The sequence below is a fragment of the Vulpes lagopus genome, chromosome 5 (assembly GCF_018345385.1).
Source record: "Vulpes lagopus strain Blue_001 chromosome 5, ASM1834538v1, whole genome shotgun sequence".
Taxonomy (NCBI): Eukaryota; Metazoa; Chordata; class Mammalia; order Carnivora; family Canidae; genus Vulpes; species Vulpes lagopus.
The window spans coordinates 127220147-127244999 of record NC_054828.1 but is presented as its reverse complement, the minus strand read 5'-3'; the positions used below and the strand labels follow the sequence as shown (position 1 = coordinate 127244999).

Here is a 24853-nt window from a genome sequence, read left to right as displayed (position 1 = left end):
CAGTCCCGGGGCTCCATCTGGAGGCCGGGGCTGGAAGTGCAGCTCTGCTCAGCCGAGAGGCGGCTCTCCGCCACCTTCTAGCTTCCATTCTGCATTGCTTCCTTGCTTGTTTACTTGCTTTTCAAATCTGCCTTCTGGGAGATTTTCTTCACTGTATATTCCAGTTCCTTTACTGAGCTTTTCATTTCAGTTACCACATAATTTTCAAGGTAACAATATCCTGTTTGTTTCATGGAATCATTTTCTCTCATCTCAGATTATGAGTGATGGATTTGGGGTGGTGTTTTTATGTTAGCTTTTGCTTTTCAGAATAATTTGTTTCTTCCGTGTCCATTATCTTTGTATTCACTTCTGTTACATTAGAGGCTTTTCCTGTAAATCTGGTGCTCCCTGCCCAATAGCTGCCACTTCAGCTGAGGCATTAAAACTGATCACGCATGGTACCCTCATTGGCAGAGCTGCCTGTGTGGGCTTGGCCATGGAGCATCTCCCTGGGGAGTCTCACTGGGGAACCCTGAATTGGGGCCTTTTTTCTTGAGCAACTCAGGTTCTGTAGAGAACAGTCTTCATCTCTTGCCTGAAGGGAGCAGGTTTTCTAGGAGTTGAATATAGAAATAAAGTTAAGGGGGTGCCTGGGTTGCTGTCGGTGAAGCTTCTACCTTTGGCTCAGGTCATGATCTCAGGGTCCTGGGATCAAGCCCCACATCAGGCTCCCTGCTCAGAGAGGACCCTGCCTCTCCTTCTGCCCCTCCTCCTCACTCATGCTCTCTCTTTAATAAATAAATAAAATCTTTAAAAAATAAAGTTAAGCCTTCATTTAGTTCTCCCACTTTATTTTTCGAGAGGTGGAGAGGAGGGGCAGAGGGAGAGAGAATCTCAAGCAGGTTCTGAGCCCAACACAGGGCTCAATCCCACAACCCTAAGATCATGACTTGAGCTGAAAATAAGAGTTGGAGGCTTCACCAGCTGAGCCACCCAGGCGCTCTTAGTCCCCCTCCCTTTTTAAAAGATGCTCCCCAAAACCACAGTGGTGTGCCCCCCCATCCAGACACCCTTTATTCTATCCTCTCCAGTAATAGAAACTTCTAGTCTTCAGTGGGTTGAGGGAGGGTAGTTGCTTAGCTTCTCAGGGTTGGGCTGGGAATCCAGGGATTCAGTAGCTCCTTGAGCAGGTTTTGGGCCAATCTCTGTGTTTATTGCCCTGCCTTACCCCCACTCCAAGGGGCTCAGAGCACAGGTGGGGGTCCTTCAGGGCTGCCTTCACTGCACAAGGGATCCTCCTCCGCCAGTGAGCCAGCATGGTTAGGATTCGTCCTTCCAGTGGCCGCTTCCATCGCGTTTCCTCTTCAGGTTCTCTTTGAGTTTTTTTCCCATCTTTCTCCTTCAGAGAAAGTGGAATTAAATGGATTTCAGTCTGCCTTTTTTAAAAAAAATGTTATTTATTTATTCATGAGAGACACAGAGAGAGAGAGGCAGAGACACAGGCAGAGGGAGAAGCAGGTTCCATGCAGGGAGCCTGGCACGGGACTCGATCCCAGGTCTCCAGGATCACACCCTGGGCTGAAGGAGACGCTAAACCTCTTGAGCCACCTGGGCTGCCCCAGTCTGCCTTTTTTAACCAGAAGACTCTCAGAACGTTTTTCATGCTGCTTTGTAAGAGCTCTTCCTAAAATGGAACGCATATGGCCTTGCCTTCCTGGTCTATGCAGTACACATGCCATCTCACTGGCCCCAAGTTCAGCAGCAGGGAGGACGCTCTCTCCGCTGCCCTAAGAGGCCAGAGCCTGCGCTTCTCCTAGTTCCTGTGCGTCCTCACCGCCTGGTGGAGTTGTGTTTCAAAAGAATACCCTGGTGTGGCCTCCTTGCAAAGGAAGCCCCCACCCTACTCTCATCCTGGGTAGAAATCAGGGTTTTTACAAAATGTGTCCTCCTAGAGCAGGAGTCCACCAACTACTCCTGCAGCCTGGTCAGCCTGTTTCTGTGTGGCCCACAAGCTGAGATGGTTTTCATAATTTTAAATGGTTGGGAAAAAAAAGTCTATGTCATGACACATGAAAATTATGTAAAATCTGGGTTCCAGTGCCTGTGAATAGAGCATTTGGGAACATAGCCTCCACTCACTTGTTTATGCTTTATCTATGGCTGCTCTCGTGCCATGACGTCAGCGTAGAGTGACCCCGACAGATTTTATAACCCACAAAGCCTGAAATATTTAGTGCCTGGCCCTTTAGAAGAAAGGTTTGCTGCCTGGCATCTTGGAGGATCAGGCCTTTCCTGTGGGCCTGTCAACTAAAGGCAGAGGGGGTCAATGTGATGACTCCTGTCTTGGCATTGATGGAAGTCAAATGGTAGGACCCATTGGGTGCTGGGGCCTTTGCTTGTCATGTGATTTTAATTTCTGGAAAATATACATAAGATCAGTGTTATGTTTTCTTCACCATTGGTCTGAGCACAGATGGTTCCTTTGTAAAGGGGAGTGAGGTGCAGGTAGATACGTGTCTTTGGGGCGTCAGGCATCAGTAAATCTACTTTCCTCTTCTTGTAGGGCTGACAAGTCAACCCCGCTGATCAACAAAGGCCAGCCGAGAGGACCTGGTAATTATTTCCTTTGGACCTAGGGTTTACCGCTGCTTGTTCCATGGGGGCAGAGCAGGAGCCGTTTCCAGCCATGTTCAGCCCTGTACCAGACCCAGCTGCCACCCCACCTTCCAGAGCCTCTGCCGCTCCTGCTCCTGGCCTGCTCTGTACTGTGTCCTGCATTCCTGTCGCCCTCTGAGGGGGCAGGGACCTAGAAATCTGTAGAGGGGCTGGCATTATCTTACCCACTCCATGACACTCACATGCCTTGCACACTTTACAGAGGCTGCACGAAGTCACAGGTTCTTGGGCCTTTGAGGGACTTTCCCCTCAATAGATCAGAAAATCTCTGGAAACCTGCCTTTCGGACATGATGCTGTGGCATTTATATTAATTGTGTGTAACTCATGGCTTATGACTGAGGGCATATTGTGAAGTTGATTCATTTTAATCCTAAAGCAGCAGATCTCTCTGGAACGGAAGTTCTGGGTCCTCTGTCCAACACTGGAGTCCTGCAGCCCCCAGCCCCCATGCCCAGGAAGTCACAGACAGTAAGTGGAAGAGCCCTTCCTTTCCTGCCCCCTGGCTCTGGCCAGCAGTGATCAGGAGACTCCCCTAGGAAACAGGTCTTTCCCTCTTCCCCTGGCGGGCGGAAGGGAGGCTTCTTCCTGGATCTGGGCAGGACATAGCCACAGAGCTCTCCAGCTGGTGGGCTCGGCCCCTCGGCACATGCACCCTAGGCACCGGGCAGCCTTACTCCTCGCTCTCTGCACTTTTCTCTGGGCCTCCTAGAAGTCCCCCAACCCCTGAGCTACACTGATCTACCCATCTTTACACCTGCCTGTGGGCTCCGGGGCCTGTGTTCAGGACCCCAGGACCAGCTGGAAACAAAGTGGCCCCATTCTCTGCCCCAGGAGCTGATGTGCCCCAGCAATGCTCACTTCTGACCCTTCTTCTCTAATACAGACCAAGTTAAAGCCCAAGCGGGTCAAAGCTCTCTATAACTGTGTGGCTGACAACCCAGACGAGCTGACATTCTCTGAGGGGGATGTGATTATCGTGGACGGAGAGGAGGACCAAGAGTGGTGGGTGAGTCGGGGGCCTGGGCCTGGGATGTGCCTGGGAGGGGCGGAGGTGAATCCTTGCCCACCTGGCCTGAGAGCCCTGTCCGTGCAGCCTCAGGACCACTGGCTGTGCTGCCCCTCAGCCGTCCCTTCCATGTATACTCATTTTTGTGTGGGCTTGATTTCTCCCTGCAGAGTGGGATTCTCCCACACGGGGGTGGGCAGACAACGTGGGCTGCAGTTTTCAGAATGCACTCAGGGTCTGGAGTGAGCTTTTGAGCTTAGAGGTGGTTCTGTCCTTCCACACACTGCCGGTTGGTGGAGGGAGGCACACAGAAAGCTGACCCAGAGGGTGAAGTCCCTGAAACATCCAGGTGGGAGCTGGAATGGCATGAATGTGGTGTTTCACTTGATGACCCTAAGAATCCAGACTCAGTTCTTAGACTTGGTGACGTTGGGCAGGTTGCTTATGTCACTAAGCCTTAGTCCCCTCAGCCCCACAGGGGAGATGGTACAGAAGGCCCCCAGTGAGAGGCTACTGCTAAAAATGAGGATGGTGGGCCTTGGCATGAGGCGCTCACGTCCACAGTGTGAGGACCCGAACTTCCTCCCCTGAGTGGCCACAAGAGCTGAAGCAGGCCTGGCTTCCACACTTGTGTACAACCCGGCTTAGGGTGGGGCTCCAGCCTGCCAGTGGGCTTGGCCATCTGGAAAATACCTGTTTGTTTCCAGAACTGTGGAAATCGAGAAAGGTATAGCGAAGAAAGTAAATGCTGCCCAACATCTCAGCAGTTTCTCCTAAATCTTAGCAATTATGTTACAGTGATTTTTCTTTTAAACTTTCACTTACCTACATAATTTACATGGTTGAGATCATACTCCGTGTATAATTTACCCAGACTCCAAATCAGTGAATCTGTTGAAACCTTCCATAAATGCTTGACTACATTTAAGTAGAGCCAACTCACATGTTTGCCACTTTCAGTGACTGTGCAACAACATCTGACACTCGGTTTCTAAGGCAAGTGGGGGGCAGTAACCAGATGACTGTCCTGACCACCACCCCCCCCAACACCCTGGGAAGCCAGGACCCTGATGCGTGCACGTCCAGGCAGATGCCTGACCCACTAGCCTAGCGCTTCCTCACAGTTGACACGCATCACAGCTGACCCCTAAATGATGTGGATGTGAGCCACGTGGGTCCACTCACACAGAACTATTTTTTGATATGTGCAGTATAGTGCTTAAATGTATTTCTTCTTCCTTATGATTCTTTTTTTTTAATTTTTTTTAAGATTTTATTTATTTATTCATGAGAGAGACAGAGAGGCAGAGACACAGGGAGCCTGATGTGGGACTTGATCCCAGGACCCCAGGATCACGCCCTGGGCCAAAGGCAGATACTAAACCGTGGAGCCACCCAGGGATCCCTGTCTTCCTTATAATTTTCTTCACATTTTTTCTTACTTTACTGGAAGAACACAGTACACACAATACAGGTAGCATACAAAATATGTGTTCACTTACTGTTTCTGTTATCTGTAGGGCTTCTGGTCAACAGTGGGCTATTTGTGGTTAAGATTTTGGGGAGTCAGAAGCTCTGCGTAGGCAGATTTTCAACTGCAGGGGGTCGGGGATGGCACTTCTAACCCTCATGCATTCAAGGGTCAACTGTATTTGAAATGGGCATGAAGGAAAAAAGGGAAAGAAAACAGTTTAGATGTCTTACCCAAGTAATTCTTTCTCAAATTCCTCTGAAAAAATTTTTTTTCCCAAATGCTATAATGTCCTTCAAAGTTGCTTTTGGAATTTCTATAACCACCTATAAACTTTGATTATTTTCAGATTGGCCACATCGATGGAGATCCCAGTCGCAAAGGAGCATTTCCCGTATCATTTGTGCACTTTATTGCTGACTGAATTGCTACTGAACAAAAATACTTCTTTTAACAGTTATGTTCCTGTTTTGTTATTGGTACCAAAACTCTTGCCAGATGACCAGTTTCATGAAATGTATCGTGCGGTAGGCCACTTTCTCTAACGCCGCTCTTCTGTTTTTACAAGCTCAAAGGCAACTTGTATGTGTAAATGAATTGTTTTTATAATTTGTGGTTTTCATGAAATAACTGCCATACTTTTTATTAGGAAAAACTGAATTTCCTAAAAGGTGAACTGAAAAGTTATTTTAACTAATCAAGATCGTCATTCTGCAGATTTAGCTAAACCTAAGTGTTTGAGTACTAGAAAGACATCTTCCAGCCTTTCCTCGGCCCGATTCTAGAGTCGGTGACCACTAGCGCAATTGTCTTAGGAAGTCAGTAAACTTGCTTTAGAAATAGCCCAGCCCCAGACTTTCTAGAAAAAAAATGCTATCAGTTCACCTTAAAGACTTTCTTTTTTAAACATACATTTAATGATTTCCTTTGGAATCCACCCAAGGTTTAGTTAAAGCAACTTGGAAATTTACACCTTAGCTTTGTACCTTCCAGCCCTAATTTGTGAGGTTGCAACTCTCATTGTATCCTGCATGTGCGTGTAGCCTGTTGTGAACAACCCTACCTAGCAAAACTACCCATGGTTTATATTACGGCATATGGTAATAGCTAATTCAGCTCCACATTCTAGAAACCTGCATTTCCTGAATTTGGTTAAAAACTAAGGATGATGGATTGCAAAACAGTTCTTTAAACTAGTTGGTATGCTTTAGGTGTTTTGGAATTCGCCTTCTCGACCCTCCTCCGTCGCCCAGCTAGCACGTTCACACACACTTGCTGTTTCCTATTGGGTGTACCACTGCCTTCCCTTCCCGGCTCCCGGGAATGTGTACTCAATTTAGTGTCTTGTATTTATATGCTATACCAACAGGAATGGTAGTTATACTGTCTTGAGATCGAATCTGTCCGTTTGTTTGTAATCAAGAGCATATCCGAAATCTGTAGGTCCCAGGTAATAAGATACTCCCGAACACACATCCCAGTTTCATGACCAAAGTCCATCACGTTATTCTTAAACTGAAGCTACTGGGGGTGGGGGGTTAGGTTGTGTGTGATAAATCAGAATTCATTAGTTTAATGAACTTGACTGTCATACCTCTCTTTAGTAATTGTGAGCATAAGATTCATAATAGGAATATTGGACATTTTGGCACTCTTTGAGAATAAATAGGCCTATAAGGCCCACTTGGATTTTTACCAGAAGTGAAGAAATAAGCTTAGGTCTGGGCTTGGAAAGCGAGGCAGCGATGTTTTCATCGCATGGTGACAATGGTACATTTGATTGGAGCAGCCCGTCTTTATTAGGCAGTTTTTTTTTTTTATTGCATTGTACTTTGTGTTGCTATTATAAAGGAAAACAGAACAAACTGGAATGTTTTACGATGTTGTGTGGCAATGGCTTTTTGCCCTCCAAAGTTCCGGGTAAAAATGTGTTAGATCTGTAATTAAAGTTTTGGGTTTTTTTTTTTTTAAAGCACTACATCTATTTTCACTAATTGTTCATTTCCGTTGTTTGAACCCTTCTTTTAGTTAATTCTCTCTAGATTTAAGAAAGTAAACAGATATATTTTGCACAGTGCACTTCTTATGTATATTTTAACACAGTCCTCTTGCATCTGTGTCTTATAATCAGCCTTTTGACTACTTGGTGCCAGCTATCTAAGGAATTAAAGTTGATCCTCACCAACATTTAAACACCAGTCCCAAACTAATCTATCAGGTTCACTGGTACATAAATATCTAGGAAATATTTTTTCCAGTTGACAATTTGGTGGTGCTATTGTGCAGTAAATAATATTACTCTTGCCAGAGGAGAAATTATATTAACTTCCCTGCTAACATCCTTTCCTAGTAATTTGCTCTTTGCAAATTAAAAACCAACCGAGAGGAAGGAAAACATTGTAGATATCTATTTATATTTAAAGTTTACTTTTCTTGAACTTAGCTGCAGGATTCTGGCATTGTGCATGCCATCTTCCATCAGATCTGACTTCTAGGGATGAGGACTCCAACATGTGCACAGACTCCTAGGTCCTGTGTGATCTGCTACGGGGTGGAGAGAATAATATGCAGCTTGGAATGCTATCTGAGATGTATGATACTCGATTCATTCACTTGATTACTTCGATCTAGTTGCAGCGCAACTGTATATATTGTATAACCTAAATCAATTCTTATTTTCGTTGTCTTTAATGCAGTGATTTATAACTAGAGCATGTTCAATAAGTTGATTCTTCCTGTTAACTAGTCATTTGAGACTGGAAAAAAAATAAAATACTTTTAAATGGACATAGTGTTATTTCTAATGTTTTTAATCCATAAGCACTGCATATTAAAGTGGTCCTTTAGAGAAACCCACTGGCCTACTGTACAGGAGATTCTTTCTATGCTATTCATATGCACGGTGATCTTTCCTCCCTGAACTCAGGTAAATACTTTGGCTTACTAGCATGCCACCCTAACGATACACTTTTAAAGTTTTGCTTTTTGTTTTGTTTTGTTTTGAAGATTTTATTTATTTATTCATGAGAGACAGAGAGAGAGGCAGAGACACAGGCAGAGGGAGAAGCAGGCCCCATGCAGGGAACCTGACGTGGGACTCAATCCCAGGTCTCCAGGATCACACCCTGGGCAGAAGGCAGCGCTAAACCATTGAGCCACCCGGGCTGCCCAAAGTTTTGCTTTTTGTGACCTAAGTTGGCAGCGTTGCTGTTCCAAACCAGCAGCCCAAGCTCCCAGCCAGTGGGGCCATGCGCCACACAATAGATGGTGTGCAACCTCCTCAGAAAGTCTTCTGTGTTTGCCTACTCACTGCGTGCACGTCTGTGACACTTAGGTGTTGAGCTCAGTTGTGTTTAAAAGTGACAGATGAGGGGCGTCTGGGTGGCTCAGTCGGTTGGGCATTTGCATTCAGCTCAGGTCAGGGTCCTGGGATCAAGTCCTATATGAGGCTCTCTGCTCAGTGGGGAGCCTGCTTCTCCTCCCTCTGCCTGCCACTCCCCCTGCTTGTGTGCATCTGCATGCTCACTCACTTGCTCTCTGTCAAATAAAATCTTAAAAAAAAAAAGTGATAGATGGGTACCTGAGTGGCTCAGTCAGTGAAGCATCTGCCTTCAGCTCAGGCTGTGATCCCGGGGTCCTAGGATGGAATCCCACATGGGGCTCCCTGCACAGCAGGGAGTCTGTTTCTCCCTCTCCTTGCCCCCCTCACTCGCTCACTCTAATAAAACTTTAAAAACAAGAGAAATAAAAGTAACAGATAAGGTTTCTTTTTTAGTCCCAGAAAGTAGACAACCTCATTGAGAGTTAACTGTAATAAGACACATTTTAATAGAAAAGCAAATGATCAATACTTTCTACATTGCATCTCTTCAGAAAACCTAGAGCAAGGGATCACTTTCTATTTCCACAACAGTTCAGCACTCCAGACCGGAAGCCACTGCCCGTCCGCATGGAGCCAGCTTTCACTGGAGGGCAGGATTCAGGGTTTCTCAGATGTTAATACAGAGTCAAAAGCAGTGGATAAAACTTTGCAGATGGCTTGTGCTTGTTCCTATGTGAAGTAGAAAACACAGTAAGAGACTTCATCGCTCTCTTCCTGAATTAATGTGACCAAACAGGTATGACTCTGACCCTCCTAACACCTCTCCTGACCCTGCACCCGGGCAACCCTCTCTGGTCTCCTTGAGGCCTCTTGCAGAGCTCGTACTATTACTCCCCAAACTTCACAAGCGCTCAATACACTTTGCCGCCCCCCAAAAAAAATAAAATCTGGGGCACCTGTGTAGCTCAGTGATTGAGCCATCTGCCTTGGGCTCAGGTCGTGATCCCAGAGTCCTGGGATCAAATCCCGTTTCAGGTTCCCCACAGGGAGCCTGCTTCTCCCTCTGTGTCTCTGCCTCTGTGTCTCCCATGAGTAAGTAAATAAAATATTAAAAAAGTAAAAAATTTAAAAACCTACACACCAACAGCTTTTGGAAGCCCAGGACACATCACCTCCCTTGGGCCCCTTCCAGCGCACCTTTGGAGAAGCAGGTGCGTGGTAACCTGTAGGAACTCAGCCCTTGGGAAGGAGTGTGACAAGTCAGTGAGATAACACGTACAGAGCAGGAGGGGCTGTACCACGTCTCCTCACCTGCTCTGTGTCTGCCCTGACCTGGAGATCATGGCCCAGGTGAGGCCCAACCCTGGCCAAATAGGTGACGGCCTGCGGCAGGTCCGAACCACTGGCTGACCCAGGGCCTGACGGTCACCCACACTCTGCCAGGCATCAGATGCTAGTGGACAGCACCTCTTCTAGACCGGAAGTCTCCTCTGCTTTTACCACCTCGCCTGATGAGTGAGACCAAAAAGCAAACAACTTTAAACCTCACCAGGCTGTTGCACTGATAAACCCAGAGGCTGTATTCCTCGTTGCTTGCGTCTGTGGTCTTCAGCGCCAACAAGCTCTTTCCTGCCCCCAGACCATCGTCGTAACACACCATCCGGATGATTAAGTACAGAGCATGCCGATGTAAGACATCCTGCCCAAGTCGAGAGAAAGAAAGACCGTGACTGTTTTAACATGTTGACATTTTCTGTGCAGGAGCTACTATGTGAGGCTTTCATCAGAGCCGATCTATGGAGCTGACTGAAAATAGTTGGATAGGTCTTTCCCCCAAAGGGAAATTCTAAAATGCTCAGTTATGGGGCAGTTATCCTTCAGGGTTAGCCCTTCCCACTTAACATTCCACAAAGACAGGAGGAAGATCCAAGTTCACGATCCTGCTCTCTGTGCCCAGTTTCCAAGCTGACAGCTGCTCTGCACTGGCATGGGGTCCTACACTGAAACCACACTAGGGGCCAGCAGCAGGGGTGCTGGCCAGGGCCCCACAATACAGAAGCAAACGGAGGCCTCTATTCATTCACCCCAAGAAATCGGTCATTTTTTTAAGACCAGCTGCCAGGAATGTTTACCAACCAACAGTTCTGCAGACAAACAGAACAAGTGGGCTCTCAGCAGGCTGACTCCCAAATACCTGAAACCCACTTTTTCCCTAACAAATTCTATTACTTACATACTGATCCGATGTTGATACTTTTATACCATACTTGGAAACTCCCATAATAAATTCTTCCTCCAGGGGAACGAAAGGCAGCTTTCCGTCTTGCTTTAAAGCAAAAATTAAAAAAAAATTTTTTTTTAAAAGCAAAAATAAATTACATGAGCTCCATTAAAAATTACATCATTCCTTAAGTCTGATTAGTCCAGTTTAGTATCTGGCCATTCCAAACCCAAACCCTTTCAAGAATGTGGGGTACTCGACAGCCTGGCAAAAACTGTTCTTCAAAGGGGCAGAAGAGAAATTGTCACTAGGGTTTTGTTTTGTTTTCAGGTCCACAGACCTAAGCAAAATTCACTTCCATTTGTCTCAATGTTAGCCCTAACTACAAACTGCCTCACACAATTCCCAGTGAGGTTTAAATATCTACATAAGAAAAAAAAGAAAAGGAATCTTTTAATAAAAAAAAAAAAAAAAGGGCAGCCTGGGTGGCTCAGCAGTTTAGCGTCACCTTCAGTCTAGGGCATGATCCCGAAGAACCCCCCCCACCCCGAGACCAGGGATCGAGTCCCACGTTGGGCTCCCTTCATGGAGCCTGCTTCTCCCTCTGCCTGTGTCTCTGCCTCTCTCTCTTTCTGTGTCTCTATGAATGAATGAATGAATGAATGAATGAATGAATGAATCTTAAAAAAGAAAAAGAAAGGTATTTAGGTTTTAAAGTGCTCAGAGCTTATGCTAATGTCAGCACAGGAAACCATCAGGAAGCGGAGCAGTGGGGAATACTGTTTGCAGCCATTTTACATCTTACCCAGATGCCAGGTATGTCTGGTTGCCCCACATCCCGGGGCCGTGAGCAAATGATATGTGAAGGTTTCCTTAGCAGATTGCCCACTTTTTTCCCCAAAGTCAGAATACGGCCTGCCTAGTCTAATGCACAGTACGTAAGATAGAGAGGGCCATCAGTAGATGTTCCATCCTGTAAATGTTAGCCTGGAAACATCTGCCTACGTTACAGAAATTCTGGTAAAGAAGCTATGCCTGCATGCCTTGATTCGGGGGTCCTCAAATGACTACCGGGATTTCTCCCAGTAGGTAGGGTTCAAGCATTCCAAGAATCCAAAGATGCAACAATACTAACGCTCTTAGCCAGAAGGGAATTTTGACAAGCCCACAGTCTATGGTGACCTGAGAAACTGAGCAGTCCCGAACGGGATGAAAACAATCCTAGTGCACTTCGGGGGGGAAACATTAGCAATCTTTCAGTGCAACACTTAGGTGAGGTGTTGCTTGCACACTGTCTGGAATGATTGGTGCCAAACCAACTGGGATACCGTCTAAGTCCAGACTCCCAAGTGGTCTCTGTGGAACGCACATGCGATTGGCTGATTCCCCTCAGGACAGATTTCCTTTGCTTTTGTGAGGGCAGGGAGCATTGTATTTAGTGATCCTGTTCTCCATGATTTACCAGACCAAACAGCCTGAAGAGTAACCAGCGCTCTAGGAACTGATAAAGGAATCTTTCCAGGGTGGTAATATCCCTTTGCTAATAAACACAAAGACCTGCAATCTCATTTTCTAGAACTCAGGAAGCAATTTCCCATCTTATGGCTTATGCACTTCCACACTGGCGAGGGTACAGATCTTTGCTTTGTCTCTGTTTTCATTCTTAGTTTTCCTTCACGGTTATTTTCTTTTTAATCTTCTTGACTGGGATACGTTTATGAAGCTCACCTAACCTTAATGCTTGTTGCTAACAGGGTGTGAGGGAATCGACAGGTCAACACCACTCTGAGGCAGATTCTTTAAAGAGCGGTGACTAGTTCAATGGAAATTCAGTAAGGCTCCCAATATATTAAAAAAAAATAAAAACAAAAACAAAAAAACAAAAAAAAATACCTATGGTGTATAACCCATCCCTGCACTCAGCTCCTCATTTGAACAAGGAAGTTAGCTCCCAAAAAAAGTGAAAAGTGCTATTTTTGAAGAGAAGAACTCTGATCTCTCTGGGACTCAGTCTCTAGGCACCTCGAACCACCTATGATCACAGTGCTCAGTCAATATTTTAACAGTGGAACATCTTTCCCTAGAGCCACGAACTTATTCTCCAGAACATTTTAATTTTTTTTTTTTTTTTACCTGTGCAACATCAATATAATTTATCAGGTCTAGAGGCCCTTCAAGACTTTTTCCTTCAGAGAATTTCAGTTTCTCAATGGCACCAACATATTTTATTCGAAATTCCGCGCAGGTCTCTGAATTGTTGTTGCTTTGTCCTAAAGGTGAAAGAGAAGTCATAAGGGTAAGACTTCAAAAGAAATATCTGCGTTACAACATGTCCTCAATTCCTTTGCAAATAAAAAACAGGCTGTATCAATAGAACTTAACTTTCATGAAAATTAAAACATTTTAATGCAAGATTACTTGAAGGAACAGGAAAGAACTTGGGATTTAACCTCTTCCTCAGTGACTCGCAATATACTAAATGTATAAAAATCTCAATAAGAATAAATTAAGACACAGGAAAAAAAATAGAATTTTGACTAGATAATGATCGGGTACCTTTACAATATATTAAGATATTAAAGCTTTTTTTGGTTTCTTCTCCCTCTTTCACCATGTTCATTATTCACTTGTTTTCCTGAGTCAGCAAACCTGGTCTACGTCTACCAGTCAAAAAAAAAAAAAAAAACAAATCCTTTTTTTTTCATGCAGATGGAATGATGCCTGACAGGAAGTCCTTTAACATGAACAGATGTTGGGTTACATGGCAGAGGGCAAGGGGCTGGAGAACTGGGCCAGGGCCCCACTGCCAGAGCGCATTACAGTATCTGCCACATTGAGGGAATGTAGTAGGTGGTTACTTTTGGGTTATGCTTATGTAAAGAAAGATGCCCACATTTTTAATATTTTTAAGGCATCTGGAAGCAAAAATAATAGACCTTAGCTACTATATTCTCTCGTACATCATGTGGGGATTCTCTTCATCCCCCTCCTCCCTCATCCTCACTTTTCACAGACTAGTCTGTGGTCCCAAAGGGACAAGTGGAAAGACTGCACACAGGAAAATGAGTATGTTTTTATATTTCTAGTTAGACACCAGCTGTTTATTGCCCTGGGTCAGAAGCCACTTTTTGATTTCTGAGGAGCTACGAATTTCCGGTGGCTTCGTGAACGTTTCCGAGGGCCTGTGACGGATGCTACCCGCAATCACCAGGTGCTTCTGAGGTCTGCCAGCTGGGGGATCTCTGGGCCCGCGGCTCCACCCCTTCACTTGGCAAGAGGCTCCTCCTACACCCCACGAACAACGTAGTGCCAACATACTTCACACTCGGCCACCGCACATCCTAAGAAGCTGTTCAGAAACATCTCAATTGTTACCATGATGTTTTCCACGCAGTCTTGCTCGAGAGTCGTTCAGAGCAGGCTGCCCACGGGCGCTAGCAAACCACCAAGGCGGCGGCTTTCGCCAACCACTTCACACCAACCCACGTCCCACCAGACCCGGAGCCCTTCCGAAGCTCTTGCCCGACACAGCGAAGACCCCCTGGTACAAGAGAATTTATTGCGCTGCTCTGGTCAAGCTATGTGAACACCAGCTAACAGCCTTAACCAAAGTCCAACCCTTCTCTGTACCTGAGCTCTTGGTAGAATCCGTATCGAGGCTGGCCACAGTGCTGGATCGCGAAAGCCCCCCAAGGCTGGAATCTACAGACTGAGAAATAACCAACAAAAATGTAAACAGAATTAGCACTGTCTTCTCTCAAGTTCTATAGCAAACACTCAAACCATTTATTTATGAGAGTGGAGTCAACACATACAAGAGCAGAGAAATGGCTCTGGCAGATACTAGGCCAGGACAGGTTTTTCTAAAGTCGAATTCTATGGCAAACTCCAAAAAAGAGGAAATCCCAGCTGCCCTCCCCTGAACACGACGTCAGGTAAATGCGGTGTGGACAGTCCCAGGGTAAACCAAGGCTACTACCCCTGCCTCCCTGTAAGCCGCCCGGTATTTTGGTTGTATGTGAAAATCAGCACCTCGCTTTCACGTGACTCCCCCTGAACCTTGCAGAAAGCAGGCAGGGAGTATGGTTCTATACAGTAAAACGAGCGGCATGAAGTGGTTTCCCCAAGGGGAACACCAAGGAAATGGCCCCAACCTCTGCCCCAGGCCTCCGGCCCTCCCTCCCCATGCCTCTGTGGAGGCCAACCAGCACCCGGCCCGCACGGTCACACTCAGGCCCACTGGCAGACCAGGGCACGGTCAGCGGTGTGACTTGCAAAGGAAAACCAACAAAATTGTTAAGCAAAACACGAAGAACCATACACGTTAGCGTAGTATGTTCTCCAGAACTGTACTCTCCGGATATGCTTCCTTTCTTCAGAAATGACCTTCGGTGAATGCCTCTAATTCAAAACATTAGTCTTTGCACCTCAAATCAAAATCAGACTTTAAAAGTGCAACGCACTCAGATTTTTTCAATGTTCCAAGAAGTGAATCAAGGGGAATACGAAAATGTCACAGGTTTTAAATATGTTTTTTCCTTTTTCTGTAACCTGTACTTCTTAGAGTATAATGCGAAATGAGAAGAGCGCTGTATGCACAGAGACGTTCCCCATGATGCTCTGTGCGGTACTGAACCCTGGAAATTCTGTACATATCCAACAGGCGAGGGGAAGGGAGCTGGAATTGAGATGTTGTTACAAACTGAGACTGACGTATGGGATGAGCACAAGCCCCGAAGAGCGTAACATACTGAGCTTCTGTGCTCCATACTACTCCCCACGCCGGACACCACCAGTGCCCAGTGAGCCTCTCTCTGAACCAGGAGAACAGGAAGGGGACACTGTCTGTTTTTCCCACATTCAGAATAGACGACAAACAAAGCTTACGTCAACCTAAAACCTAACGGTCATGACTTGGCAGTCACAGCACCCCCGGGGTAAGGCCCTCACTCACAGGTGGCCCCTTCTGCACAACTCCAGCCCCACCTGCCACCTCGGAGAACCCAGGGCTTGGAGCTAGCATCTCAAGCCATCAGCAAGTTGCCTTAGAACTCCGAAAATCTACTCCGCCAGCAGAAGTCCTCAGGTCTCCCTTTATCTGTTCTCTGATCTAGAAGACCAGAGGTGGGCCTGACCAGTTTCCCAGGCTGAGGTCTTCATGCAAGGGCCCCAAAGCTAATAGCAGGGAGGTTCCTGACGGGCTTCAGCTCAAAAACCTTAGGGAAAACTCAGTTTCCCCCACTCTGAGGCAGGATTCCTAAAATGTCAAATTTCTGTGCTCCTAGCGAGGAGAGTCCCAGCTCAGTGAAACGTGACAGTCATGTGTGTCTTCACTGACCAATGTGTGTGACTCAGTCTGGTGGCCACAGGCCAGGGGGGTGCATCTCCCAGCAGGAGGGCACCCCCTCTGTGCTGTGCCATCGGCTCCTCCCCTGCCTCACCACGTCCTGGCATTGCACACACTCGTCTTTTAAAACAGGGAGCTCACAGGGTGGAAAATGTAGGAGTAAAACTGTGAGAACCACCGACTGGGTCCAGGGATGAGGATGTAGGACGCTGCTGACCCTTTGTAGTCGTGTGCTCCGTTTTTCTAGAGTCCTAAACATGGCATCTGCCTCCCAACTCACTATTAAGAGAATTATAGTCATGAGGACACACCGCAAACCCAATTCAAGAATTCAAGAGCTCCATACCCTGAATGGCCTGGAATTTTGATCACGTCAAAAATTTTAAAAATCAGTGTTTCAGTGAGACCATTCATATGTCCTGGCCCATCTAGGTTCATGAGGAATCTCAGAAAATTTCCAGAACAAAATAAAATTAAATCAGGCACAGAATGTGTCTCTAGTACAAAAAATGAGTGTCACACACCTAGTCTGAAGAATTATCAACAGGGCTGCCATGCTTAGTATTCTTTATGAAGAATCAGTCAAGAGAAACAAAACGCTCGCTGCTTTATGGCTCTGCTCCTATTTCCATCCCCCTACCTTGCTCTTAGTACTGATTTCACTACTTTGGGAACTGCTACTACTGTGTCGTTTTTTGCCTTTCCGAAACATTTTTCACCATAGCTTGATCCAAAGGAGCTGCCCTAGAAGAACAAATGGTGGTTAGTTACAGCAAGAAAAACAACTTTAAATCATTTTATGCATAACAGGAATAAAAATCATCCATTTCTTCCCGCTTCATGGTGTATTCCTCCTACAGGAAGCAGAAATATTTTCCTTTGGATACTATTGTTTCATTCCTTCTTTCTCTTTAAAGCTGAAAAATCTGGGATGCCTGCTGGCTCAGCAGTTTAGCGTCTGCCTTCGGCCCAGGGCGTGGTCCTGGAGTCCTGGGATTGAGTCCTGCATCAGGCTCCCTGCATGGAGCCTGCTTCTCCCTCTGCCTGTGTCTCTGCCTCTCTCTCTCTCTCCATCTCTCATGAATAAAGAAATAAAAAAATCTTTAAAAAAATAAAAATAAAAAATAAAGCTGAAAAATCTAACCCAATGATCCAAAAAGACTAAACCCTTCTTGTCATACCCAGGGGTGTGAAAGGCATGGTTCTCGGGAGTAACAGACACACATCATCTACTTCTCAGAATACTCAAGTGCCTTGCTTCTCTTGAATCAATTCAAGACATTAGTAAAACAGGTGGCATGTTAATTTACCAACTGAGATACTGAGATTCTGTTGCCATCTCAGGTTGACATTCTGTGACTGGGAGGGCTTGGAACAGAAGACACAGAGATACCTCTCAGAACTGTGGATTTTTCTCAACATCTTGAGCTATCCTGAAGTATAAGTTGACCTAAAAACATGCCCAGGTGCCAGCTCTCCCGTAAAGCCAGGGAAGGAGGTGACCTCCAGAGTCAGTATGACATGTATCTTTTTTTAAGTAATAATTGATGCCCTGAAAACAAAATTTATCCTTGCCTGTTTCATAGGAGCACATCTATTATACTTGAAGAAATATTGACTAATCTGCAGAACATATCATAGTTCAAATGCTTCCAAATACATCGTGTCACTTTTATCATCACAACAACCTGGGGACACATTCATTTGCTCCAGAAGGGTTTCTAGCCTGTGCTGCATATTATGCTGGGGGCTTATAGAAGGGAGATTATAATCTGCATTTATAGATGAGGGGACTGTGACCCGTCTTTCAGGAGGCGTTATGAATAAGATAGCCTAGCAAATTTTTACCAAAGATTGGATCCTACAGAGGGAGCAAGGCAATGTACTTACGTAGAACAAATACTACTTTATTGTCTTCAAAGGCCCCACAGATGGCAGTGTGCACAGAGAGCTTCCTCTCATTCTGACACGGTCAGTTCTTTTCAGAAAAACAAGGTACCTGATGAAGGAAGAAGAATGGGTAAATCATGGGGCGGTCACTGAATGTCCCACTCTCATAAGAAGTTTCTCCCGCTCTAACTGGAGACCCCACTCTCAAACCACTCACTATGGTCTGGCCTTAGGCCATTTGCCCAAGACTAACTCCCAAGCCCAAGCTTTTTCATAGAATCTATTTTTATGTTTTTGCTTAATTTGTGGAAGAGCAAGAAAATATGATTTGTTCACTCATTCTTGAGTACCCAGTGAGCACCTTCTAGGTGCTGGAGATAGATCAGTGAATGAGACAGATAAAGCCCCTGACCTGACCTCACAGAGCCGTTTTCAGAGGAACAAGAAAGACCAACAAGAAAACCAAATACAAAAGCGTTGTTAGAAACAACTGATATGAGAGGAAAAAAAGCAAGTTCAGAATAAGCAGGTTCAACATTTGCAACTGATGGAAGGAAGGGTGAGCATTTTAGACAGAAAAAGATGCTCTGAGGAAGTGAACAATAAGGAGACCTGAAGAAGGAAGAGCAGGCAGCCATGGAAATATGGAGGAAAATCTTTCTGGCAGAGACTAGGGCAAGTGCAAAGGTCCTGAGGGCACATGCCTGCTGCAGGGAACAGCAAGGGGCCAATGTGGCTTTCATGGGAGCAGGAAGGAGGGACAGGGACAGACAAGGAGAAAGATCCATGGGACACCTTGCAAACCACAACAAAAGGCTGCGGTTTATTTTGGGTTTAACAAAAAGACTTGAGGGGACGTTAAAAAGTAGTTAAGTGATAGGATAAGACTTGTTTTAGAAAGATGACTGGCTGCGGGTAGAGAACTAGCTGCAGAGGATACAAGTAAAAAGAGGGAGACGAATTAGCAGGCTATACTGGGGATCATTTGCTGCCATGGACCACCGAGCCTTCACGAGATGCTTTTCAATCAGAACAAGATGGCAAGAGAGCCTTATTCCCAGGTCTACACAAACTGCAATCTCTGATGGGTCAAAATATTGGTGTGTAGCTTATTTAATAACATTATATCTTAAGTATGCACATATATATACACACACACATATATATAGGCACATTTTGATATATATATATATATATACACACATATATAACAATTTTAAATACAATTTTAAAATAAAATTTGAATCCGTTGCTCGTGAAATCCTGAAGCATCCCTTCAAATCCCTGGAATATGGGTCAGGCACCTGGGGAGCTCGGTGGCTGAGCATCTGCCTTTGGCTCAGGGCATGACCCCCAGGGTCCTGGGATCAAGTCCCATATCAGGCTCCCTCCAGGAAGCCTGATTCTCCCTCTGCTTATCTCTCTATCTCTCATGAATAAATAAACAAAATCTTTTTTTAAAAAAATCCCTGGAACACTAGAATGCTTTGAATATCACCCCATTGGTACTATCATGCCTTTGCAACTCCTTAAGACTTTCTATCACCAATCTAGGAGCTGGGGAGGGAAAGGCATTTATTAAAATCTCTGATATCTGCTTTTTTTTAAGATTTTATTTATTTATTTGACAGAGAGAGCACAAGCAGGGGTAGCAGCATGCAGAGGGAGAGGGAGAAGCAGGCTCCTTGCTGAGCAGGGAGCTGGATGTGGGGCTCCATCCCAGGACCCTGGAATCATGACCTGGACTGAGGGCAGATGATTAACTGTCTGAGCCACCCGGGCACCTCTCTGCTGCTATATTGATGCATGCTCTTAAGGAAATCATTCTTGTCTCTAAATTATTCATGCACTAAAATGAGGTCAAAGATACCGATTGTCACTTGTATGTTCCAAACTTGACAAATGCAAAAATGCCTGAAACAAACCCTTCATCTTCCTTTCCATATCTGCTCCACCCCTCATGTCTGCCTTTCAGTAAATTGTATTTTTTCTGGTAGAAACCAGGAAATCCTCAACTGACATGTCCTCCAGGCCCCACATCCAAGAAAATACTAATATCTGCTGAATATGCCACCAGAAGAGTTCTCTCATCCATACCTCTCACAGGCCCATGCCATCGCTAGACTTTTGCTGTATGTAAATGCTTTTTCATCAGCTGATGAAAGCAGTGGATCCTCAGCCCATAACAATGCACAGATACACAAAGTTGGGCCTGCCTATAAGGAATTCATGTCTGTCCCAACAGGACTCCTCGCCACTTTAAATCTACTACCAAGCCCCAGCTAGGATGATTTCTTTAAAACTCAAATTTGATGCCATTAACGTCCTTAAAATCTTTCACTGGCTCGTCAAAGTGAGAGACTGAAGTCAAAGCTTTCCGCCAGGGCCTGCAAGGTCCTGCATGTCAGGGGGCTCCTATCTACCTCTGTAGTCTCATCTTCCACATCCAGCTTCACACAGTAATCCGTAAGGAACACGAGGCCTCTCCAAGGTTCTCAGCATGCGCTCTACTCTGCTCCTGCCATGCTGTCTGCGTGGAATGCCCTTCCACCTTTTATTCATTCAGCTAACTACTCACCTCTCAAGACTCAGTCCAGGCTGCTTCTTTACCAGAAAGCCTGGGCTGGACCTCTCCAGGTTGGGCTAAGGGCCCATGCTCCGCAGCCTGAGCATACACCTTGATGGCAGCATCCGCCTACCTAGAACCACCTCCCCGCGAGCTCCTCAAAGACAGGGCTAGGTCCTGCATCTCAGTGCACCCAATGCCTGGCACGGGCTGGCAGAGGGCATGCTTAATGAACCAAAGAACCTTCTGGGAAGATGACATCCAAGAACCCTCCTGTCCTGAACACCTGCCGTGCGCCGTCCAGTGCAGGGTGCTGTGTGTGCCTGCAACCCGCGCTAGAGACCAGCAAGGCTGCAGTCTTACAGCCCCTTTCAAAGCAAGAAGCCACAACTCGAAGGGACTCGGCTGAGGCCGCGGGGCTAATCACGGGTGGGGCCGAGGTCGGAACCCGAGACAGCCGGGCCCACGCTCTCCCCAGGCCGCACCGGGCCTCCCGCGCCTGTCGCGCGGCTGAGCGGCGCCTGCCAGGTGCAGGTGCAGGTGCAGGTGCGCACGGGCAGGGACCCGACACGGGCGCCCCCCGCCCGGCGCGGTGGGGGAGGGGCGGCAGGGCGGACACCCCCGCGGGGGCCGGCGCGGAGGGGCGCTGCTCCTCTCCGCCCCAGAAAGCAGAGCCCACTCGCGAAGCCGCCCCGCGGCAGACGGGACCGATCCACCCCGACACCTGCCGTCACGGGCGCCGCAGTCCCAGCCCGAGCTGGGGTCGGGCACCGGGGCGGGGAGGGGGGCACCGCATCCTCCCACAGGCCCCGGCGCGCTCCTCGGCCCCGCCGCCCGCCCCGCGCCGCCTGGGGGCCCGGGTCCCCGACCCCGGGAGGACGGGACCCCGCGGCCCCCGCCGCCCCACCCATCCGCCCCACCGCGGGCCTTCCCGCCAACGCCGCCCCAGCTCCCGCGCTCCCGGCCAGGCTCAGCCCGGGTTCGGCCACGGCCCGGCTCTCACCTCGCAGCCGCCGGCCCGCCCCTGGGGCCTCCTGCGACCCAGGTCAGACCCCCACCGCCCCGGGAACCGACGCCGGGGCAGCCACTCCAGTTCTAATCCAGCGCCAGCTTTTCCGGCGCCCCCGGCCCCGCCCGCCGAGCCCCGCCTCCGAGACTCCGCGCAGGCGCACACATGACCCCGCCCCCGGCTTCCGGACTCCGCTGGGGGAGGAGCCTCGCGACCCAGGTTCTGCGGCCGGAAGTCGGGGGGAGGAGCCTGGTGTCGCGGGCGCCCGAGTGCCGGAAGTTGTGCTCTTGGTGGATGGGGTTTTTCTACCTCAGGTTCCCGGTGGCTCTGCTTTCTGTTTACGCAGACTCGCGCCGCCTGCTCCTCACCCCCGCTTCGCCGTCAGATTTCGGAGATGTCTGCGATTCCCGCCGAGGAAAGTGACCAGCTGCTGATCCGACCCCTGTAAGGGCCCAGCGCGAGAGGGAGTGAAGCTGGGAGCAGTGAGAGGCAGGCGCGGCGGCCGGAGGGTCGGCCTCCCCCCCCTCGCGGTCGCCCCCCCCGGTCGCCCCCTCGCCCGCAGGCCTCAGGAGCCGGCCCTTGCTCCGCCGCTGCGGGCCGGGCCTCTCAGGCTGAAGGGGTTCGGAGAAACGTGGGTCGGAACGGGTCTGCCGGGTTGAGCGGGACGTGGCTTTTCTTCGATCTCAGGGCGGAGGATGTTGGGGTTGGCGGCGGGAAAGAATGGCTTTGGGCCTCTGGGCGCTTTCCTCGGTGCTAGAGTGGAAGCGCAGGGGGCAGCGGTGCTGCTGGCGGCGGCGGGATGACGGAGGACCCGACCCGGATTCGGCTGTGGCGGCGCGAAGCCGAACTAAAGCTGTTTATTGTTTCCTCCAGGACTTGACATTTGCCAAGACGGGAAAGAGGAAATCCATTAGCTGTATGAGTTTTGAGGTCCAGACTTCAGACCCTAACAGAGTAAGGAAGGTAGACGGAGAGGAGAAAGAGCGGAGATGTTGACGGAAATTCAGCCCGCGATTGTCCGTGGGAGGGCTCGTCTCTCAGTGGAGGTGGCGGTCTGCCGGCCGGAAAGCAGACTTGTGGAGAAAATTCTTTTTCCAGAAAGAAAGCCTGTCACTCCCACCCCACCCCCCTTTTCCTGTAGGCGAGCAATTTGAATTCACAAACACATGTAGATAGGAGTCAGCATCACGTTAACCTGTGCATTTTTTTTTTTCTTTTATCAAAAGGCGGGCAGTATCTACACATCCATCAGTAGGGCCTAGCTGAGCACCTGCTGGGGACGTAACACAAGTTTCCACTACTCATCTCGCACTCACCCTCTCTTCCTGTGGGCAGCAAACACTGAGCAAGTGTCAAGCGTGGCACTGGGCACTGGAGATGCACCTAAGAGAGCGCCGAGTTAACTGAATTCACCCTTTTGGAAGGAATTGCAGTGCAAAGTGAGAAGTTCCAGAGAGATAGTTTAGAATAATAGGAGACCCTTACTTGGGGGTCAGACGTGGAATTCAGTCCCTGCTCTGTCACTTCCTGGCAGCAACTTCGCTGAACCCATTTCTTCATGTGAAAATAATATAGCCGCACTTATTTTGAGGATCATAGAAGCTGCTCAGTAAATGGAATGTTAGAAGAGAATAGAGAGGCACACACTCTAGCAAATTAAGAAGAGAAGGCTAACGGCTGCATCCTGGGAAATAGAATGCGTGAGCTGAGCCCTAAAGGATAAATAGGAACTAAAAATAGTGTAGGGCAAGGGTGTTCCAGGCAGCAGTAGTGGCACATGTGAAGAGAGTGGTCGTAGTTGTGGCCAGTTTCCTCATGGCTGTGACTGAAAGATTAGCAGATGAGGTGGGAAAGGGACCCAGGGACCGGCTTGTATACCTACTGAGGAGTTTGAGCACTTTTCATGCCGGTTCTAGAGAGCCAATGAATGGTTTAAGCATCCATGAGATATAGTGGGAGCTGTGTTTAGGAAGATCACGCCTATCAGCAGGGTAAGCAGATGAATAAGAGTGGGTTCAGTGGAGGGAATCCAGGAGGATGGAATTGAAATAATCCCAGTAAAAAGCAGTGAGAGCTTGGAATGAATGAAATGAAAGTTGAGTTGGAAAGAAGTAGGTTTCAGAGAGTAAGGAATTGAAATCTTTACAGTTTAGTAGCTCATCAGATGTACTGGAAGGGGCAGCTGTGGAGAGGAGTGTAAGGATGTCTTGGATTTCTAGATTGAGCAACTGGTAAACGATCATGGAATTCACTCAAGGAGTACGGGAGCTGGGGCAGATCTGGAATAAATTTGGGAGTTCTCTTGTTTTATAACAGCTTTATTGAAATATAATTCACATACCATACAATCCATTGAAAGTGTACAATTCAGTGGTTTCTAGTATATTCACAGAGTTGTACAACCATCACTACTGTTTAATTCCACAACATTTTTGTCCTTCCAGAAAGAAAGCCTGTCACTCCCATTTCCCCCAATATCCCCAGACCCTGGCCACCACTACTAATTTTCCTTCTCTACAGATTTGCCTATTCTGGACATTTCACTTAAATAAGGTCATATAATATGCAACCTTTTATAACCAACTTCAGTTTCTTTTACTTAGCATAATGTTTCCAAGGTTATAATTTAGGAGTTTTTAGGCACTTGGGAAGTATTTGTTGAGATTGAGTGCATCTCAGGTACTGCAGCTAAATAATGAACAAAATAGATAATGTCTGCTCATATGGAGCCTTCATTTTCATGGTGAGAAACTATAAATAGGTAGAGTAACTTCATGTAGTTATGTTACGATAGAGTTGGTGAAGGGCAAATGAAAAGAGGGGTCAGAAGGAGGCCTTCGCAGGTGGCATTTGGACTGAAACCCAAAGGATACAAAGAAGCCAACCATGTCAGTATCTGAGGGATAATCCAGGAGAAAAGCAAGTACAAGGGGTTTGAGGTGAAAACGAGTTTGGCACATTTGAATTTAAGGTGTCTGTGTGCTAGCCCAGGAGAGACACCTAAACGCCATTCAGAAGCCTCTGGGCTACGGATACAGACTTGGTAATCATGATTGTGTCAAAAACGTGAGACTGAAGATCAGGAAACCTGAGAAGTGGGCAGGGAGAGCACTTTGCAGTATCAACATTGGATGTGGCCAGAGGCCTCTGAGTGCGAAGGGACCTCCAGAGGGGAACCAGGGAGACGGATGAGAGCATGAGGCAGAAATGCCAAGGGGGGAGCACTTGGAGAGTGACTGGGGTCTAGGGGTGCCAAGCTGCCGCGAGAACCAGAGAAGGATGGGAAAGGCGATTTGCATTTAGCAACAACGAGCCACCTTGCAAGCACAGTTCCAGAAAAGTGGTTGGCAGAAGCCGACCT

General features: G+C 47.5%; 3 protein-coding genes across 10 annotated transcripts in view; 2 read left to right on the top strand and 1 right to left on the bottom strand.

Moving 5' to 3' along the window:
- The window catches only part of ASAP2 (ArfGAP with SH3 domain, ankyrin repeat and PH domain 2), a 178527-nt gene extending 170603 nt beyond the window's left edge, over positions 1-7924 (top strand). For 4 of the 6 annotated variants that reach the window (XM_041754375.1, XM_041754372.1, XM_041754376.1 and 1 more), the window contains 4 exons: positions 2546-2595; positions 3037-3128; positions 3544-3666; positions 5487-7924. In XM_041754375.1, the coding sequence (XP_041610309.1) occupies positions 2546-2595; positions 3037-3128; positions 3544-3666; positions 5487-5561 (340 nt within the window). In that variant the 3' untranslated portion in view covers positions 5562-7924. The remainder of the gene's footprint in view (positions 1-2545; positions 2596-3036; positions 3129-3543; positions 3667-5486) is intronic. The other 2 variants (XM_041754374.1, XM_041754377.1) reach the window with 1 other exon arrangement.
- Positions 7925-8941: 1017 nt separating this feature from the next.
- ITGB1BP1 (integrin subunit beta 1 binding protein 1) lies at positions 8942-21633 on the bottom strand. The gene is made up of 8 exons (XM_041756056.1): positions 21487-21633; positions 17918-18026; positions 16668-16771; positions 14311-14389; positions 12814-12950; positions 10693-10785; positions 10009-10158; positions 8942-9188 (listed from the first exon to the last, which is right to left on the bottom strand). The coding sequence occupies exons 3-8, from the start codon at positions 16737-16739 to the stop codon at positions 9117-9119; spliced, it is 603 nt and encodes a 200-aa protein (XP_041611990.1). The 5' UTR covers positions 16740-16771; positions 17918-18026; positions 21487-21633; the 3' UTR covers positions 8942-9116.
- Positions 21634-21752: 119 nt separating this feature from the next.
- Positions 21753-24853, top strand: part of CPSF3 (cleavage and polyadenylation specific factor 3) — a 40727-nt gene continuing 37626 nt past the window's right edge. For all 3 annotated transcript variants that reach the window (XM_041756053.1, XM_041756052.1, XM_041756051.1), the window contains exon 1: positions 21753-21936. In XM_041756053.1, coding sequence (XP_041611987.1) covers positions 21887-21936 — 50 coding nt within the window. In that variant the 5' untranslated portion in view covers positions 21753-21886. The remainder of the gene's footprint in view (positions 21937-24853) is intronic.